This window comes from Hemicordylus capensis, chromosome 2 (assembly GCF_027244095.1).
Source record: "Hemicordylus capensis ecotype Gifberg chromosome 2, rHemCap1.1.pri, whole genome shotgun sequence".
Classification (NCBI taxonomy): Eukaryota; Metazoa; Chordata; class Lepidosauria; order Squamata; family Cordylidae; genus Hemicordylus; species Hemicordylus capensis.
Genome location: NC_069658.1, coordinates 306,503,104 through 306,522,977, shown reverse-complemented (window position 1 = coordinate 306,522,977; position 19,874 = coordinate 306,503,104). Strand labels below are relative to the sequence as shown.

General features: G+C 42.6%; 1 protein-coding gene across 28 annotated transcripts in view; it reads right to left on the bottom strand.

Annotated features, from left to right (window-relative positions):
• The window catches only part of ERC2 (ELKS/RAB6-interacting/CAST family member 2), a 1,070,068-nt gene that overhangs the window by 446,053 nt on the left and 604,141 nt on the right, over positions 1 to 19,874 (bottom strand). Inside the window, exon 17 of one of the 28 annotated variants that reach the window (XM_053296296.1) lies at positions 15,388 to 15,567. The exons of the other annotated variants lie outside the window; for them this stretch is intronic. Coding sequence (XP_053152271.1) covers positions 15,538 to 15,567 — 30 coding nt within the window. The 3' untranslated portion in view covers positions 15,388 to 15,537. Of the gene's footprint in view, positions 1 to 15,387; positions 15,568 to 19,874 lie in introns of those variants that run through there. 28 annotated transcript variants of the gene reach the window in all.

Sequence of the window (19,874 nt, the reverse complement as noted above, 5' to 3'; positions counted from 1 at the left end):
GAATTTACTGTGCGGCTTTGAACAAATCATTCTCTCTTAAATACTAATCACACATTTTGTTTGATCAGGAATTAAAATGAGTGTGTTTCTTATCTATATATTTTAAAATAGTCCTATATCATTTGTATATGTTGTGTCCACAGCATAAAACTATGAATGGATGAATCATTTAAACATTAATTGGGTTTCACTAGAATAAATGAAATTAAAAACTAGATTGTACCAGGTGGGGTGGGGGGGAGTATGCCCACCAACAGATCTCTTATCTACTCTGCCTCTTTCCCAGCCAGCGTAGAGCTTCATTTGCTGCCTGGATCTCAGTGCTTCCTTTGTCTGAAAAAAGAAGAAAGCACCCAGGTGGTGAACAAGGTGGGAGAATGTGCTTAAATGCCCCATTGCTAGGTTTATCCCCATGGCACAATGTGTTGATTGGTTTCTAACCCATTGTACCAGGGTGTGTGCCAAGAATGGGGCACATATGTGCTCTCTCCCAGCCAGCAAAGAGCTTCATTTGCTGCCTGGGTGCTTTCTTCCTTTCTCTGAGAACAAAGGTCTTCAAGCTTCAAACTCAGGGGTCTTTCTGCTGGACAACATCAACTTTCCATATGCATGTAAAAATGAAAATGATAATTCAGAATGTGCATGTCCCACTAGCACAGAATCCAGCTGATCACAATCCCAACTGACTATCCTGTAGGTGGATCCTACAACCAATGTTTTTAAGGTGAGCCAAAAAAAAAAAAAAAGGCAGTAGTAACAGAAAATGATAATTTAAAGATGGGTTATATATAGGGACATTTCATATTAATGATCACCTACATAATTTTCCTTGCCTTGATGATATATACAATAAAATGCAAAACATAACCTAAACTTGGCCATCTTGTTCTACAGGATTTGGCTAAGATTACAGTTTAAATTTCTCTACTCTATAACTCAAACTTGCTTGACTGATCTCCATGAAACTAGTTGGGGTTTTGTTTTGTTTTTAGAAGTGCTTGACAGCCTGAGCATAAGCAGGAATCTTTTAATGCCAAAAAGAGGTTTAAAATGCAATCACTTTTTCTAATATATATATGGATCTACAACTATGGCTCCATAACAACAGAAGCCATAACATTTTTACTCTTTTTTAAAAGTTAAAATACATAGTGTATTTGGAGAAACAAATATTCAATGGTTAGTGTATCATCTACCAAATTTTAATACATCAATTCACAGCTCTTCTGTGAGCTGCATTTATTTTGGGGCATATAGAAGTGACACTCTCAATGGACTATATGCCATATCTAGAGGGCATCATGGAGAAACAAATATTCAATGGTTAGTGTATCATCTACCAAATTTTAATACATCAGTTCACAGCTCTTCTGTGAGCTGCATTTATTTTGATGGGGCATATAGAAGTGACACTCTCAATGGACTATATGCCATATCCAGAGGGCATCATGCTGCCTTCTTTCTCTCTCTTTCTCTCTCCTCCACTCACTCTTCCCCTATGTCTTTCTTCCCCTCCCCTCCCTCTCTCTCTCCCCCCCTTCCTGAGTTAACAGATCTTGTTCATCTTGTTTCCTAATGTAATTCATACAACGGCACCCTCCTTCTCCTGGAGGGGCTCTTTCCTACCTCATGACCCCTCTCTTTGCAGACCCCTGCCCACTAGCCTGTTATACAGAGATTCCTCTGCTCTACAAACATGAATATCTTCCAACCAGTAACAGTTGCATTCCAACTGACCTTAACCATCACAGGCTCCTCCTCCCAATCTGCATATGGAATCCCCACCGCCCAATCACCATGGTGCTTCTGTTCTCACAGGTTCCTCCTCCATATCTGCATATGGAATCCCCACTTCCCAATCACCACAATGCTTCTGCTCGCGAACTCTCATGAGAGCTGCCTCACACAGGATTAGTCATGGGTACGTCTTAGATAATTATATATAGATGATGATATCTTATCTTGGCTCATAAGACTGTAAAGTAGGCATTAAATATGCCCCTACTAAAACCATAGGGTGTTTTAAAAAATTTTTTAAACCAGAATGTGATATATAGTCTGTTAACAAGCATTAGCGGTTCAAGCATCTAATGACAATCATTTGGTCATTTTGTATATTGTAGGGAGGGTCTTTACTCATTAAAATACTAAAAATGCTGTACAAAGTCTGTCTATACCAATACTGTTTATTTACAGGGGAGAGCATGATGTTGCAAGCACCAATGCTGTCTTATGGCCCTGGCCTTAATTCACTGTTATTTCTTACATTCACATTTTAGAATGTTGTGGTACAAATGGGAATAATTAAACTAACCATATTAAGATCTCATTAAAGACATTTTCTGCACACACAGACACGTATATGCATGTGCACACACATACGCACTCCTATGAGTGTGAAATGCTTTTATTAAAACCAGGGATGACTCATAGATGTTCCCTGTACTGATCAGTTATTGTTGTGTGGGTTGGCTATGCCCCACATGCCATTGTGTCTTCCTTTCAATTTAACCTTCAAAAATGCAGTTTTCAGTTTACATTATTCCCCCCTTACAGATGCACATGAACCTATATGTTCACTGATTAAAATAGCCCCGAAAGAAATATTGTTGCAACTGCACTTTTTCACCAAATTATTTTTGCACTCTGAACATCACTGCCCAAATACAAGTGTGCATCAGGACAGGCCCTAAGGTGGTATTATCAGAGGGATTATTATTAAGCAGGTGGGAGGGGGTCATTCCAGTGTGGCACAGTATAAAAGCACAAAGAAATAACAAGTTGTTCTAGTAAGAACTAATCAGCCTACTTTCCTTTCACTGTCTCTACATCTGGACTAAATTTGGTGCAAATCAAGGTCCACAAGTTAGATCTCTTCTGCTTGCACCTCAAATGTTCATCTTGGATTGGGGTGCATGTCACCATTACAAACTGCACCATTGAGGTGTCCCTGTCTGCCACTCACCACTGCTGTTCAAAATTTGGTTCAAATCAATCAGACAGTCCTCAAGTTAGAGCACTTGTACCTCAAATGTTTATGCATCTGCCATTCTGGATTGGGGTGGGTGACATCATCGCAAACAACACAATTGGGGCACACCTATGTGTCCATTCAGCTGTAGCAAATTTGGTTCAAATCAGTTAGACAGTCCACAAGTTAGCCTACTTGTGCCTCAAACATTCACATGTCCACCATCTTGGATTAGGGTAGATGACATCGTCACAAACATTTATTTATTTATTTGTTTGATTTCTATACCACCCTTCCAAAAATGGCTCAGGGCGGTTTACACAGAGAAATAATAAACAAATAAGATGGAACCCTGTCCCCAAAGGGCTCACAATCTAAAAAGAAACTCACAATCTAAAAAGAAACTATGCCATTGAGGTGTCTCTATGTGTCCCTACAGCTGCTGCAAATTTGGTTCAAATCGGTTAAGCAGTTCACAAGTTAGGCCTCTTGTGCCTCAAAAGTTTACATGTCTGCCATCTTGAACTGGAGTGAATGACATCATCACAAGCTGTGTCATTGAGGTATCCATGTGTGTCACTCAGTGCAACTGTACCCAATTTGGTTCAAATAGTTAGGAAACCCACAAATTAGCCCGCTTGCGCCTCAGATGTTCACGTGGCTGCCATCTTGAATTGGAGTGAATGACATAATCACACACCATGCCATTATGGCATCCCTATGTATCCCTCCAGCTGACACCAATTTGGTTTAAATTGGTTACACAGTTCACAAGTCAGCCTGCTTGTGCCTCAGAGGTTCACGTGGCCACCATATTGATTTAGAGTGGATGACATCATCACACACCACATCATTTGGGCATCCCTATGTGCAAACTAGAAGAGGTAATTCAGACCTCCCCCTCCCAAATCTATGAAGAAATTTGGTTGGGGAGAATTTTGTAAACATTTATTAGAACCAAGAGCTGGGTTTATAAGTCTAAGGATTGCCTTCCTTCCGCTAAACTTAGTGGCCCAAACTCCATCTAGAACATGCTACCCTGCTTTATGTGTCTAGGTAAATCCTTCCACACTCCCATACCTGAGCTGCAAGAGAAACAAATACTTTGATCCAAATATAAAGGAACATTAATATGAATGGCTGCCTTGTGAAAAACACAAGCAATGATACCTACAAGCCTAAAGATGCTTCACCAAAAGGTCTAGGTACATATTTGAAATTCTATGGGCTTGTTAAGATGAACATGCCCCTCTGCTCAAGATAACTTCAGGTTTAAACAGGGTTTTGCAGTATGTGTAGAGGGGCAATCTGGATGAACAGATTGGCACATCTTTTAGTGATGTTGGGATGGGTGTGTTCTTAGCATAGCCCTGATGTTATTCCATATAGTCCATGTTGAGACCTTTGTACTCCAAATAGAGATAATGTACTCCACTTTGAGATCTTTTTGCTGTTGAAAAGCAGTACTGTATAGAAATATTCCCAATAATAATAATATCCCCCAGCCTTACGGCAAAGAATGTGGCAGCTTCAAACTATAATCCCAAAAGTGAAAGTTCCCCCCTTTTCAAACTTTTTTCTTTGGAATCTTGCACTGCCATATTCCAAGCACTATTCTTGGATAGGGCAAGTAGGACAGAAAAGGAGTTCATCCTACTGCATGTTTTGGTCATGTGCAGCGCCGGGGCTCTGAAAATGGCCACTGGCAGCAATGGTCATGGCGCCCTGACTGCAGTGCAGTCAGGGAGAGGAGTCCTGCCGCACTGCAGGAGGCTTCCTCTCTGTTGCGCATGCGGAGCATTTTGGGATGCGGGAGGACTTTCCCCTCCTGATACCACGCTGGGCAACCATCACAGTGCTGCTCATGGAACAGTAGCACTCCAAAAAGGAGATGGTTGGGGGGAGGAGTACGTAGGCTCCTGCCTCCCCAGCCCCAGTTCCAATGGTCATGAGAACACCCTCAAAGTGTCTATATGGAGTGAATTATTCAGGCTGTGTCTGTTTTGCATCACTAAGTGGCTGCAATTTTGACGCTTTTCTAAAAGCAGGTATGGGTGTATTCATTTCCTGTTTCTCACAAGAATTCTACCAAAAACATAAAAGAAAAAGTGTTTTAAAGGTTTTTAAAAGTAAAATAGAATTGAAACGATTATCATAATTAGAGTAGTTTTTTTAAAACTTGGCTGTCATTGCTAGCTTCATTCAAATTTTTTTCTTTGGCTTTCATTCCCTTCCTAAATGTTTCTATGACTTTTCAGCTCAAACAAAGCCAGACTGAAACTTAGCCAAAACCAAAGCTCCCCCACCCCTGAACTAGGGTCAAACTAAGCAAAACTCAGAGGTCCTCTTGCAACCATAAATCAGCCCAGCACTGCCAAAACAGCCATAAGCTACTTGGTACATCTGGCTTGAACTTCATTTATCACTGTTTGCTAAAATTCTGTCATATTCATTTTTCACTTCAAATTCCATCTTTTCTCAGAAGAGACCAGTCCAAAGCCAATGAGCTTTGGAATCTCTTCTTCCACTGATCTCAGTTCAAAGACAGAACCTGAAGAGAGCAGAGTTGCTAAGATGAAACCCTCATTGACATATGTAGTCTCATGAGCAATTTGAACATCACATTGCAGTTCTTGCATCTGAAACTATTTAGCAGAGGCAGAATAATAGGATTTCATGATGGGATGTGCAGCACTGGTTTGGTTGGAACTGGGTTCGACTTGAACCAGCCTTGTTTGACTGGTTCACGTTTGAACTGGATCGGCCCCCCAAAAGAGGGGGTGGGTCCAAGTTTGAATCAAGGAAAGCCCCGTTTGAATCAAACCGGTTCAAAACAGTTTGATGGTCTGAACATTGCGGCCACCATTACTGTGATCTGTTTACAATTTCTCTGCCCTCCTTTCGGACACTGCCTTCTGATTGGTTAGCACTCTCCTTTCTCTTGATTAGTTTGTCATTCAAATTTTTGTGTTGTCAGGGCAACTCTGCCCCCCATTAGCCGGGGGGGGCAGGAACAAGGGAAGGGGAGCAAAAAGAAGGAAGTTCCAAAATGTATTTCAAGCCAGCCACCCTGAACAACACAAGCCCATGGTGGAACTCCACCTTTCTCTTGCTCCAGCACATGCAGGAGCAACAGGCAGCCATCCATGACCTGGTGAGGAACTGTGGCTTGGGAGTGTGCGACCTGTACACCATGGACTCAAAGCTCATTTCCAAACTGGTCCTGGCACTCAAGCCATTCCTTGTGACTAGCAGCTTGTGTGCCGAGGCAGCAGTTCTGAGCCAGGCTTTGCCCCCCACTCTTCTCCTGGAGAAGACGATAGGTGAGTTCCAGACCATTTTGGCCACTGGGGAAGCACATGCTCCTCGGTTGAGGACTGGAGTGGTGGATTGGCTCAACACCAGGTTGGGTCAATCAGCAGAGCATGTTTTGGCCTGCCTGTGTGACCCAACCATGAAAGGCAATGCTGCCACTTCTGGCAAGCTGCTCAGGTGGAGGGCCCTCCTGGTTAAAGAGGTTAGGCAAGAAGAGGCCTGGAGGCTGGGTCAGAACCAGAAGGAGTGTGTTGGAGTGCCTACTTCTAGTGCACAGTCCACACCTAGCATCAGCATCACCACCACTTTTCAGTCCAGCAGCGTGGTGTCCCTGGCACTTCTATCCGTTTGTTCTATCCTGTGGTTCAAACCACAGTGCCTTGAGGCCTTGGCAGGGGTACAGGAGGTGATACCTGTGCCCTGCATTGGTGCCGAGCAGAGCGTTCTGCAGTACCTGCAGGAGCCAGTGGTGGAGGACCCGGAGACAGATCTCGTCCAGTTCTGGCCAGACTTGGCAGTGGTTACAGGATTTCTCTCCTGCCCCCCCCCCATTGTCCAGAACAAAAGAGAGTGTTCTTCATGGCCAGGGACGTGATGGCACCCCATTGCCCATGCTTGGATGCTGGCTTGGTGGTGCAGCTTGTCTTCCTGAAGGACAACTTTCCCCTGTTGGGATATCCCAAGCTCGACGCGGGACACCAGCTCACTCTGGCCAACGTGAACGTATCACAGTCTGCCTGTTAGAGGTTCTGACACACAGAGACACACATGCACACACCCACCAGGCCAGGGATGTTAGACTGGTGCTCTGGGCCAGCACCCATCAGAGGCTGTGGTGGAGCATAGGTGGTTTTACTTCAGCACAGCCAGACACACAGGCAGGCATGGACGTACACACACACACGCACGCACACACACACAGAGGCCCATGATGAGTCTAGACAGGTTCCCTGACCTATGTCAGCATGAAGGCTATCAGCTAGGGTCCAGCCCACCTGAAGCCAACTTACTGCAGACACAAAAAGAAGAAGAAAGACTTCTGTGTTCACACACATACACAGTTCAATATGTGTGCTTTTGCTGGTTCTCAGATGGACAAAGACAGAATAACTTGGTTGCCTTGCCTGCCCTTCCTTCCTGAGACATAAGGTTTGGTCTGAAAGATGGGGGTATTGTGGCAAAATACCTGTTATATTTTGATTTTCAGTGGGAGATTAGCTCCATGTGTCTATCCTTGTAGTGTGCAATGGAATATGCTCTGGTGGTCTGAATGTGCGCTGTCTGCATTCTGCATGTACAATCAGAGTCAGGGGCACTTGGTGGACCACTATGTGAAACAGAATGCTGGACCAGACAGGCCTTGGGCCTGATCCAGCAGAGCTGTTCTTATGTTAAAAGGGTGGTGCTGGTGCTATGGAGTAATAATTGTGTGTGTGTGGAGAGCAACTTGTGGCAATGATGCATTAATAGACAGGGCACCTGACACTGTGATGTTGGCAGAATCTAGGTCAGTGATTCTTTTTTGGTCTGTCTTGCACCGTGTTCTGTGCTGGTACATGGGAAAATCCCTTTATAAAAAGTGTGTGTGTGTATGTGTGAACTTTGTGTGTGTGGTGCTGTTTCTGGTTCTGCTATAGGGAATAATAAGAATTAGAACCAGACCATTATTACCTATGGGTAGCACCTAGAGACACCAAAACAGGTTGGTTGGTAGAGCATGAACCTACCACCCAACCCACAAAGCATTCAGACAATCAGGCAATTTTAATGAATTTTTTCATTTAAAAAAATAGTCAAGGCTAGGTCAATCCTGAGTTATGAATCCTAAGTTTCATTTTTTTCTAAGTTACAGATGACCTACTGACCCTGAAAAAATTCAAAAATTCATTAAAAATTGCCCAATTACTTGCAGGTTGGGTGGTAGGTAGGACCCACCATGACCTACCACCCAACTCATTTTGATGTCCCTAGGTGCAATCTATAGGGAATAATGGACCAGTCCAGTTTGGTCCTGTGACGAATTTGAACCAGACCAGCGGGCAGTTCAACAGAACCGGTACTCAAGCTTGCGGGGGGGGGGGGTTGCTGGTTTGAGTCTGGTTCTAACTTGAACCGAACCATTTACTGGGGACAAAACCTCTGAAACCTGTTTAAATATCCAAGAAGGGTACCGAAAAAATTGGGCTGGAGTGAACCTCTCAAAAATCTGAAGAAAATTGCTCGGCAAAAAAGGCAGGATGGCCATCATCAAACAGTAATTTTACCACTTTCAAAAATCTGAGTAAGTTGTGTTTCATGTCAAAATACGGGTATTTGGGGTGAAAGAATCCACCGCTGTTGATATAACATCTACTGAGACTTCAAAAATGGCATATGCTAAACTTTTAAACAGTTTTCATCAGTACAATCAGTATACAAAGTTAAAATAACAAATTTCAAAATAAGTTTTTCTGAATTCCATTTTATTCAGAACTGTTTTTCCCCCTATAATCCCAGCTAATTCCCCTGCTAACTAATCAAAGAGGCACCTTTTTAAAGTGGTGATTCTCTTTATTTAGCAGGGGGAGAGCAACTGGCCATATCTAGCCCCAAGACAGCATCCCTCCGGTGGCTGTTGCTGGTGTATCTTATGTTTCTTTTTAAAATTGTGAGCCCTTTGAGGACAGGGAGCCATTCTCAATCTCTCTCTATCTCTCTCTCTCTGTAAACTGCTTTGGGGACTTTGTTGAAAAGTGGTATATAAATATTCGTAATATTTGTAATCATAATATATAAAAAGTTAAAGAATGTTACTCAAGCATGATGGACTTTCTGATGGCAGAAACAGTAGATTTGGGAGTCGATTTGAGGTATTATTGTATATTTAGTGTATTGTATTTTATTGTATGTAGGAACTGGTTTAATTCATGCTGTGAGTCCCCTTGAGTGATTGAGAAAACTGAGGTTAAAATCCCATGTTAAGGGACCTGTCTATGTCCTCTGCAAACTTATCCAACCCTTCAAATTCCTTCGTTTTCATTATTTTCCTTTATGTTTGTCCTGATATATTGCTAAGCATTATTTACACCAGTGTTTCTCAACCTTTTTAGTAGCACGTACAACCTAACATTAGAAAAAAATTAAGTAGCAACTCCATTTCCCAGTGGATTTTAAATTTTTTGTAATGTGCACCATATGTACCACACTGGGCTGTATATGTCCAATCTAGTGTGGGTAGGGTTGCCACTAGGGATGTGCAAATCGATTCAGGTACAAAATGATATGTATCTGGATCTAGCTGATTCGAGAGATTTGTAGATGGAGCAAATCACCCTGTGCTAAATTGCCAAGATTTGGGTACAAAACAAATTACTCAGATTAGGACCCAAAAAAATTCAGGAACTCAGACCTCCATTTTGTGGCCACAGGCGGCCAGGTGGTAGTGCCCAATGGGTGGAAGCTACCACCAAAATTTCAAAGAAATTGGGCAAAGGGCTGTTTTAAAAAAATAATGAAGTTGGCACGTCTTTAAGCTTTTCCCCACAGAGAATAATGGGGATTTCAGCAGCCTTAGTTATAACTCCATGTGGGAGGCACCAGGGTGTCCCAGAGCGGGTTGTGGTGGGTGGTAGTGTCCAATGGGTGGAAACCAAGGGAACCTGTGGTTTGAGGACTGAAGCCATCAACCCCAACCCCGATGCAGCTGTGATAAGAGCAGGTGATGTCAGAGGCAGGAGCGGCTGGATCCTTCGACACAGCTGAAGTAGGTACTGAAGATGATGGTACGGACTGGAGTTTTGGCAATTGTAGAGTCGCCAAGGCAGAGTCCGGCTGCATAGTAAGAACATCTTCAACCAACATTTTAGGACCAGTGTTCGCTGACAAGTCCCATGAGGCACAACACGTAGGGCTTGTTCCCACAAAACCTAAAGAAAACTTGAAGCTCTGTTTTTTCTCACCTGCTTAGTAAACTTTTGACAATGGGAACAGGTTTCCACTACGTGAGACTGCCCAAGGCACAATAGGCACTTGCTGTGTGTATCTGACAAGGGAAATTTTGTGGTACAGCGGACACACTTTTTAAAATTTGTCAAGCCTGGCATAGGGCATGAAAGTGGCCTAGAGGCCTCTGTGTCCCATCCCAGCCAGGAGTTGGAACATGAGGAGGGAAAAGGGGTGGGGAGAAACCCAAACTCAATAAAAACGCTGAAAGGTAAAATGGACTTGTCTGCTTTAAATCAATCTCCGGAAATGTTCTGCTGTGATGCTTTTAATGGGTTCTTTGCAAACAAAATCTGTATTTGGGCCGACTTGGACTCCACTATTTCTACAGGGTTGATGAAGGAGGTGCAGTTTTAGATTGGACAGTTTCAATCTGTGACTCCTGAGGATGTGGACAAACTGCTTGGCCGGTGTGACCTACCACTTGTTCCCTGGATCCCTGCCCGACTTAGCTGCTTCTATCTAGCAGGGAGATTGTTGGAGGTGGCCTAGTTAATATCATAAATGCATCACTGAGGGAGGATAGAATGCCCCCTTATTTGAACGAGGCATTGATTAGACCACTCCTAAAGAAGCTTCTCTGGAACCCTTAGCAATGGACAGTTACAGGCCAATCTCCAATCTCCCTTGTTTGGGCAAGCTGATTGAGAGGGTGGTGGCCGACCAGCTCTAGGCGGTTTTAGAGGGAGCTGGTTCAACCCATTTCAAACTGGCTTTATTGCTGGCTATGGGGTTGAAACAGCCTTGGTCGGCCTGATGGACAACCTCTACCAGGTAATTGACAGAGGGAACGTGACTCTGCTGGTTCTTCTGGATCTCTCGGCGGCGTTCGATACCATCGACCATGGTATCCTTCTGGATCGCCTGGAGAAGTTGGGGATAGGGGGCACTGCTTTGCAGTGGTTCCGCTCCTATATCTCTCGGGTGGATTCCAGATGGTGGAGCTTGGTGACAGCTGGCCCTCAAAACAGGAGTTGTTATATGGAGTCCCTCAGAGCTCCATTCTGTCACGAATGATTTTTAATATCTACATGAAACCGCTGGGTTGCTGCTCCCCCAGAAGGAGCAGGTATGCAGCTTGGGAGTACTCCTGAAGCCAGGACTCACCCTGGTATCTCAGCTGTGGCTATGGCCAAGAGTGCTTTCTATCAGCTTCGGCTGATTTGACAACTGCATCCAGTCCTTGGAGAGGATCTCAAAACAGTGGTGCATCAGCTGGTAGCCTCCAGGCAACCTCTCTTGCAATGAGCTCTACGTGGGGCTGCCTTTGTACGTAGTTCGGAAACTCCAGTTAGTTGAAAATGTGGCAGCCAGATTGGTCTTGGGGGCAACTCGGAGAGACCATATTATGCCTGTTTTAAAACAGTTGTACTGGCTTCTAATATGTTTCCGGGCAAAATACGAAGTGCTGGTTATTACTTTAAAGCCCTGAATGGCTTAGGTCCGGGTTACCTTAGAGTGCGCCTTCTTCTACATGATCCCCACTGCACACTAAAGTCTGTCTCCAGTTACCACCGGTAAGTCTGGTGGCGACTCAAAGGCAGACCTTCTCTGTAGCTGCTCCTGGGCTATGTAATGCACTCCCTGCAGAAATCTGTAATCTGAATTCATTATATGTCTTCAGGATAGCCCTTAAGACCTAGTATCTATTTGGCCAGGCCTTCCAGGGTTTTAAAACTATTTTAAATGTTTTAATTGTTAATTGGTTTTATATTGTTTTTATAGTTTTTGATTGATCTTGTTGATTTTAATTGTTAATTGATTTTAATTGCAGTTGATTTTAACTGCTAATTGATTTTATTTATTTAGTTAGTTAGTTAGTTATTTGATTTCTATACCGCCCTTCCAAAAATGGGTCAGGGTGGTTTACACAGAGAAATAATAAATAAATAAGCTGGATCCCTGTCCCCAAAGGGCTCACAATCTAAAAAGAAACACAAGATAGACCCCAGCAACAGTCACTGGAGGTACTCTGCTGGGGGTGGATAGGGCCAGTTACTCTCTCCCTGCTAAATAAAGAGAATCACCACATTAAAAGGTGCCTCTTTGCCAAGTTAGCAGGGATTAAAAATTTTAATTGTTTTTATTTTAATGTAAACCACCCTGAGCCATTTTTGGAAGGGCGGTATATAAATCAAATAAATAGATAATAAACTACACAAAAATTAAAATAAAGGGAAAGGAGCAGCAGGGAAACTAAAAAATAGAATCATAAAAAGAGACAACTTTCTGTTCTATTCACATTCAAAGCCTAGAAGGTCCTGACAAAGTCTACTGTAATGTGGATGACGAAAGACTGAGGGGATGAAGAGAGGCGCCAGCCGCATATAGCAGTGGCGGTGAGGTTCCTGCCAAAAAGCAGGGTTAGAAGCTTGGTAGATTCCGATGCATGAAGCTGATTTGTGTAAAGGACAGAGACCACGCAGAAAAACAGTTATACCTATATTATTTTCAACACAGATGCAGCAGTACACTTTCTATCGGCACCATGCATTTGAGGAGCCTGTACCCAGGTTCACTTTTTAAATGAATGCAGGTAGAGTCATTCACATTAAAAAATGTACAAGTGTAGAGACATATGAATTGTATGAATAGGGCTCATGGCTTTGAAGCACAAGCACAGCAAGTGCCTCTACATGGTTTCCACCTCCACACCTAATAGCAGCTTTGGAAGGCATTTTAAGTTGGGGAATCATGCATAGCAAAGTGTTGAACCTCCTTCTTCCATGCCAGCCTTGATCTAAATTGGTGGCCCCTGCAACAGCCTTTTGAAACAGAGAAAGGCATTGGGAATTCCCTTCACTGAGCTCTCACATCATATCTAGTTTGGCCCTGTGCACTGTTTTAGACTCTTAGTGTTTCCAGTACTTAACAGACAATTGGCTGAATAAAGATCTCAAATGTTGGCATCAATACAACAATCTCTCTGATCTGCAACAGTCTGGCAAATGTTTTTAATGTGCTTGAACTGAAACATATTTTGCGATTAGACCCATGCATATCTGACATAACAGAGACTTTGGTAACTTTCCTTTTTCCCCCCCGATGAGTAATTCTGCACAACATCAAAGATGGTCTAACTTGAACTTGAAAACTTGCCTTATTTCTTAATTTGTTGCATTTTTATCCCGCCTGTCTTTGAAGGAATTCAGAATGGAGAGATGGTTCTTCCTTACCATTTCATCCTCACAACAACCCAATGAGATAAGTAAGGTTGAGAGACAGTGTGACAGGCTTAAGGTCACCCAGTGAACTCCTTGGCTGAATAGAGATTTGAAACTGAAGTTTGTGCAATAGAATAATATCCCCCTACTGTTATGTTTTGCATATTCTCTGGGACCAAGAAGTCAGTCACTATCTGTGACACATGACAATTCACAGGAATGCATATCTTTGATTCAAGAGAAAACATGACTCACAGCTAGCATGGGCTAGAGCAGGAGCAGGCAATGTGCGGCTCTCCAGATTGCAGCTGAACGACAACCCAGCTACAATTTATCACCGCTGGAGATGATGGAGAATCAAACTTGCCAAACCTGATGACTGCCTCCAAATACCAGTTGCAGAGGAGGAGAGGCAGGAGAAGAGGGGGCATGCCTTCATCTCATGGTCTCAAGGTATTTGGTGGGTCACTGTGTGAAGCAGGGTGCTGGAGTAGATGGGCTTTGGGACTCATCCAGCAAGGGGACTCATCTTATGTTCTCAACCCAAGGGAGCTGTGGCCCAAAGCAAGGGACAGCAGCAAGCCTGCCTGTATGATAAGGGGGTTATAGCAACATTGCAGCACGCAATGAATAGTCATGTAAACGGCCTCCAGAGGTCAGTGAAATGGCCTCCACATGTGAGCAGAGGAACAAGCCGGGCTGAAAAAGACTCGAAACAAGCTGCTGACGGCCCTGCCTACTCAGGGCGAGGTCATCGGGATGGGGAGGAGCCGCCACCACCCCTGCCACGCTGCCACCCCCCAAGGTTTCCACAGTCTCCAGCAGCGTCATTTGTAAGTCTTTGCTTCTCCTCCTCCCGCTTGCTCTCCCTTTAGGGAAGACCCCCTGCCCCCCTGCTCAGGTAAAGGGGAATCCTTATCAGAGTCCCCTTTACCAGTGGGGCTCTGAGCCATTTTGAATTGGTTCGGTTTGAACTCAAATCGGGTCAGGTTTGAGTGGGCATAAAACTGGATCGGGCTGGGTTGGCTCTAATCTGCTTTGGATTCGAGCTGAGCTGGCAAAACCGGTTTTGTGCACATCCCTAGTCTGTATGTATATGCTATCAATCTTATCAGCTTCTGATCTTTTGAGCAGCTGGCTCTTCCTTCAGGCTCCTGAGGTACTGGGATGGTTCGTTCTGGACCATCCTAAATTGTTAAGTCTAAGGTGTCAGAAATGCACCAAGATCAGGACAACTGATTGCATTTCCGAGTCTGGGAGACAGATTCTGGGCAGAATGGAGGGTGCCATGAGAGAGAGATGAAACACAGGGGTGAAGCCATGTTATGAAATGAATGAAATACAGGGGTGCAACATGGCTACCAGCACCAGGAAGGTGTCTAAAAGAAGTGACAGCTGTAGACAGGGAAGGAGGGGAAATGGTCATACCATTAATGAGTTGTGAGGAGTCCTCTTGGAGCACATATGGAAGGCAGCGGGGTGATGCCTCAGGCTGTAAATAACTTCTAATGTAATAAAAGATTGGTTGATGCATTAACTGGGTTCTCAGGCTGCCTAACTGAACCCTAATGGTGAATTCCAACCCCTCTGAAGTTGAGCTGCCTGCCTGGGGCGGTGATGAAGTGGACAGCCTTTAATAAGAGAATTACACTAACACCCATTTTATTTAATATGAAAATATTAAATGTCATTGTTGAAATGTGGCAGTTATTCAATCACTGCAGGACAGCCAGGTTTTAATCTAAGGAACACCTCATTTCACTAAAACCACCATAATCTCACTAAATAGCAGTAGTTTTCTTTGTAACCTTTCTATTTGGATTACTAGACAGATGTTCCCAGAGGACATTTGGCATAACATGTGAAAGGAAAGTGTATATTTCTACACTAAACAACAGTGTAGCTATAACTTTAATCCTCAAACTGGAGCAACAGGGAAAAAACCTGTAAAATAAGTTAATGTGCAAAACAATAATTTAATTAGGTTAAGAGATGAGCATTTCACTTAAAAAATTAGACCTTATGGTACTTGAAGTATTCAGCAGACTCACATTCAGGGATATTGCTCACCTGTGAACATTTTAGAAATGGTGGCCTTCTAGTTTTTCATAAGGCTTCTTTCACAACGAAAAAGTGCTACCAAAACAAAAACAAGTCTAGTGTAATGACATAAGGAAGCTGTGGACTTCATTTTTGGCACATTTAATCAGCTTTGACAGCATACCAGTAATTCAGTGTGCACTAAAATCAACACTACATACTTCAACCTTCTGGTTACAGAGAGGACAAAATTGCACCTTTATCTGTATTTTAATTATGTAAGCATTTTCAAGAACCTTAAGTGGCCTAATTTAAAAAAAGAAGGGGAAATTACTTTGGTGTCTTCCTCAAACAAATCTGTTGCATTCCAAGCACAAAACAGGGTTATTTTTAGAAGAGCAATAGTTTTAATGACAATCATTTTGGCAACTTAATGTGACAAATGCTAATTATCAGGTAATGAAGGAAGAATAAAACTGTTTGTCCATTTTGTCATTTACTTAATTAGTTTATCATATCAACTTAAAGTCAAGTGGATAAAATTGTTCCAAAAACATAGTGGGTGCATTTGTTCTGTATCAGTTAGCATGGTAACCTTAATTATGCTACAATATGAGGCAGCAAAATGACTCAGAACGTACACAAAACTTAGAGGGGGGAAACTGTCCATACACCATGTAAAAATGGAAATATGGAAAATGACAGAGCAAGGGCCTAAGGCCACTAAGCTTGCTACTGACAGGAGAAACTGTCTTAACTTTATAACTTCATCCTGCACTTAATGACCACTGAATAAAATTACAGTTTGAGACACACTGTTGGGAATTTTGTGATACATTGTATGGTAAAATTATACAAACTATGTGCTCCCAAGGAAAACAAATCCCTTTCATTGTTGTGGCTTATGTCAATGCCTCCAGCATTCCTCATTTCTGCTATCCTAGCCAATACCTAGGAAACTTATCTAGTGCTCAAGGCTGCTACTGTGGATCTTTCTCCAGAGACAAAGAGAGCCTCAACCAGTGATACAGAAGGCATCTGTCAGCATTTGCTTATTAGTGAAATGCTTTGGAGTTGTTGTTTTTTTAAAGTGGGTATTATAAAACTTTATGTATCAAATGTTCCCATTTAGACATTTCCTACCTTCTACACCACAACTGTGACTTCAGGGCATACAATGTATTAGCTTTAACTGTGGTGGAAGTATTAAAACAAGTATCTGCTTGGCAGTTTCCTGTAATATTTTAAATCATATGCCGTGTTAAGGAGCAAGTACTGACAATTATTTCAGTTGCATTTGCTGGGATCATCAATTCAGTATAAAAGCATGACTCTGCTCTGTAAAATTTGCACTAGGTCATTAGGATCTACCCTGATACTGAGTCAGGCCACTAGCCATCGAGACTAGAACTAGCTATTCTGGATGGCAGTGAACTCCGAAGATTCAAACGCAAATGTTTTTCCAGCCATGCTATCTGAAACTAACTCGAAGAAACCAGGAATTGAAACTGAGTCTTTCTTTAAAGTATGCTGTTCTAAAACTGAGATATAACCCATTGGGACATGCAGTTAGTGCTTTATGGATTATAAATCAAAAATAGCTTTGCTGACAAATTTAAGACAATTTAATGAAGGTGATGCTTATGTACAAACACACACACGCTGCTGGGGCAGAAACTATGTACACTAGCAGTAGCTATGTACACTAGCAGTAGCTGCACATACAATTCGTGGACTAGTCTGCTATACTCAGGACATGGGATACTAGTGCCATTCCTGTTGCTGAACTGGGAAGGGCATGTGTACCTCCAGTCTGAGAGTCGTTGCTGTCAGATTTGACTGCACTAAACTCTTGTTGGTGGGGTGGGGACCAAATGCATTCCCTCCCTGGTCCACTAAGTCAGAGTTAGTGAATTAATCAATCTGATTAGTCCTTTGGAGGTGATAGCAGATGTGTGTGCCCAACAACATGCAGACAGACAATCCTGCTTGCAGTGATACCTGTATGAGAATCATGGAGTTTTAGGAAATGCCTAGTATATCGTACTTTAAAGTAGAATGCTGGCAAAGCTTGCCAGGCCCAGTCCAAAATACAGGTTTTGGGTGTTGCTTACCTCAAATAAAATAGGCTCATAATGCTCATCTACAATCTGAGTAATCTTACCCACCCATCCAGTTTTGTAATCCTCAAACCCCCTTCCCTGAACAACATATACTTGCCTTGGGGACCAGTGAGGGTGCTCTGGTAGATAACTACAGTAGCTTTTGGGGAAACAACATTTCCTAAGGACATTTTTCCCTACTATACTATCAGTGTGCCAGAGAGATGAATGAGAAAGGGATCAGATAGATCTCCCTATTTCCTCCTGACAAGAATAGTATTCTTGTCAGGAGGAAATAGCCACTGACAAGAATACTATTTACATGTTTATAACAGTCATTCAATGTGTAGAACCAACATGTTGGCAGAAATACATAATCACATGTTAGTGAAACACGGAGGGGGGCAATCCTCTCTTAAATTGTGCTCCTGATGGGTATTACTGGCAACACCAAACCTTTTTCTTCTCAGAATTAATCAGTAATGTATTAAAAGAGATACAGCATTGAGCACAAAACTATACGAGAGGCACAAAGAATGTTGCTGAATTAATATGGTTTATATGTGGGGACTGGAGAACTAAGATATTAAACATGACACACCAGGGAAGTAACTTGCCTAGGGAGCAAGGGTTTGCTGATTCAAATCCCCACTGGTATGTTTCCCAGACTATGGGAAATACCTGAATCGGGAAGCAGCAATATAGGAAGATGCTGAAAGGATCATCTCATACTACATGGGAGATGGCAATGGTAAACCCCTCCCGTATTCTACCAAATAAAACCACATGGCTCTGTGGTCGCCATGAGTCAAAACCGACTCAACAGCACAACTTTACCTACATTTAAAAGCACAAGCTTCTATTGGTCTAGCAAGAGATCCACATGGGCTGCATTAGTGTTGTTTACATAGAAAGTCCTATTCAGACATTATGCTGTATGAGTGTACAGATGAAAACTTCCACAGGCTTACACACTATAATGTGTCTTTTATAAGTAGGACTGAGATTAACGTTCTTAATAACAAATGTTGCCTCCAGATTGGGAGGTGAGGGGTGCAGGCACAGAAGCCACATCGAAAGGTGGGGCAAGACTGAAACTCATTGGCTGTGTAGTGCTCCAGCTCGTGGCTGCCAGCCATTGTAGGATCATGCGACATAATGTAGCAGCACTTCAGAAAATGCTTCCAGATAAAGAAACAAGACTTTGGACAAGTGTGCCCCAAAATATTATCCAAAGATTCTCAGGGGGAGAATATGAGGTGGAAAATTCTGAAAATTTTCTGTGGGATTTTAAAACATTCTTCAAATATTCCTTGAATAATTTTCATGCTATCATTTCCAGAAATTGTGTTTTCTGGAATAAGCAATAAGGCTAATTTTCCTTTTAAAAAGGAGAATTGAAAACAGAGGGGATAGTCCTGGACTAAGCTGATCTTTACCTTTGAACCAATTAAGTTAGAGAGCCTTGGATTAGCCTTTATAATTTATAAAGGTTTCTTCATGTACTACCAAAGTATATCCGTCCAATAAGTTTGAGAAACCTAGTTGATCTAATAATATCTCTTTGTCTCCCCAGCACCAAAGTAAAAACTCCTAAGGATTCCTTTTCTTTTGCTATAAGCAGGCATCAGAGGTGCTTGGAACTTGGAATTGCAAATTAACTCAAGAAGGCCAGACCTTTCTTCTCTGCTCTTCCCAAAATGTTGATTTGCTCATTAAATAAACTCTATCAGCCACTAATGCAGCTTTGTTGTTAAAAAAACAAGTTTCTGTCTATTTCCCCCACCCACCCCACCCCACCAAAAGGCATGCTCTTTAACACAGAATTCTGAACTCCAGTATATTTAAAGTGCTCCCAAGGAGCCATGCGTAGATATGAGAATTCTGTGTGTGAATTCATTTACTCCTGTGTGAAAAAATTTGAGAGGTGATAATTTGGGAATTCAGAGAATAATTATCTGAAACATTTTCATTCCCTCTAGGTGAAGAATAATCGGGTACATTTGAATTGGAAAATATTATTTTCCATGTCTATGGAGGGCTACGCAATTGATGAGTGTGACACACGCTTCCCTGAATTTTGTATTTTACTGCAAATGTCCCTGAAACGCTCCCTTCCACCACCTGTGGTTAGGGGTAGTGAAGTTGCGGAAGGCACTTCACTTCAGCCCTACTTATGTGACTTCCTTTGCAACAAGTGTAAAAAAACCAAGGGATGTACTTGTCCCTTTCCTGTTACTGATTTAAATATTTGAGATTCAGAGGGCACAAATGACTCAAGGACCATGTATAAAACTTGCA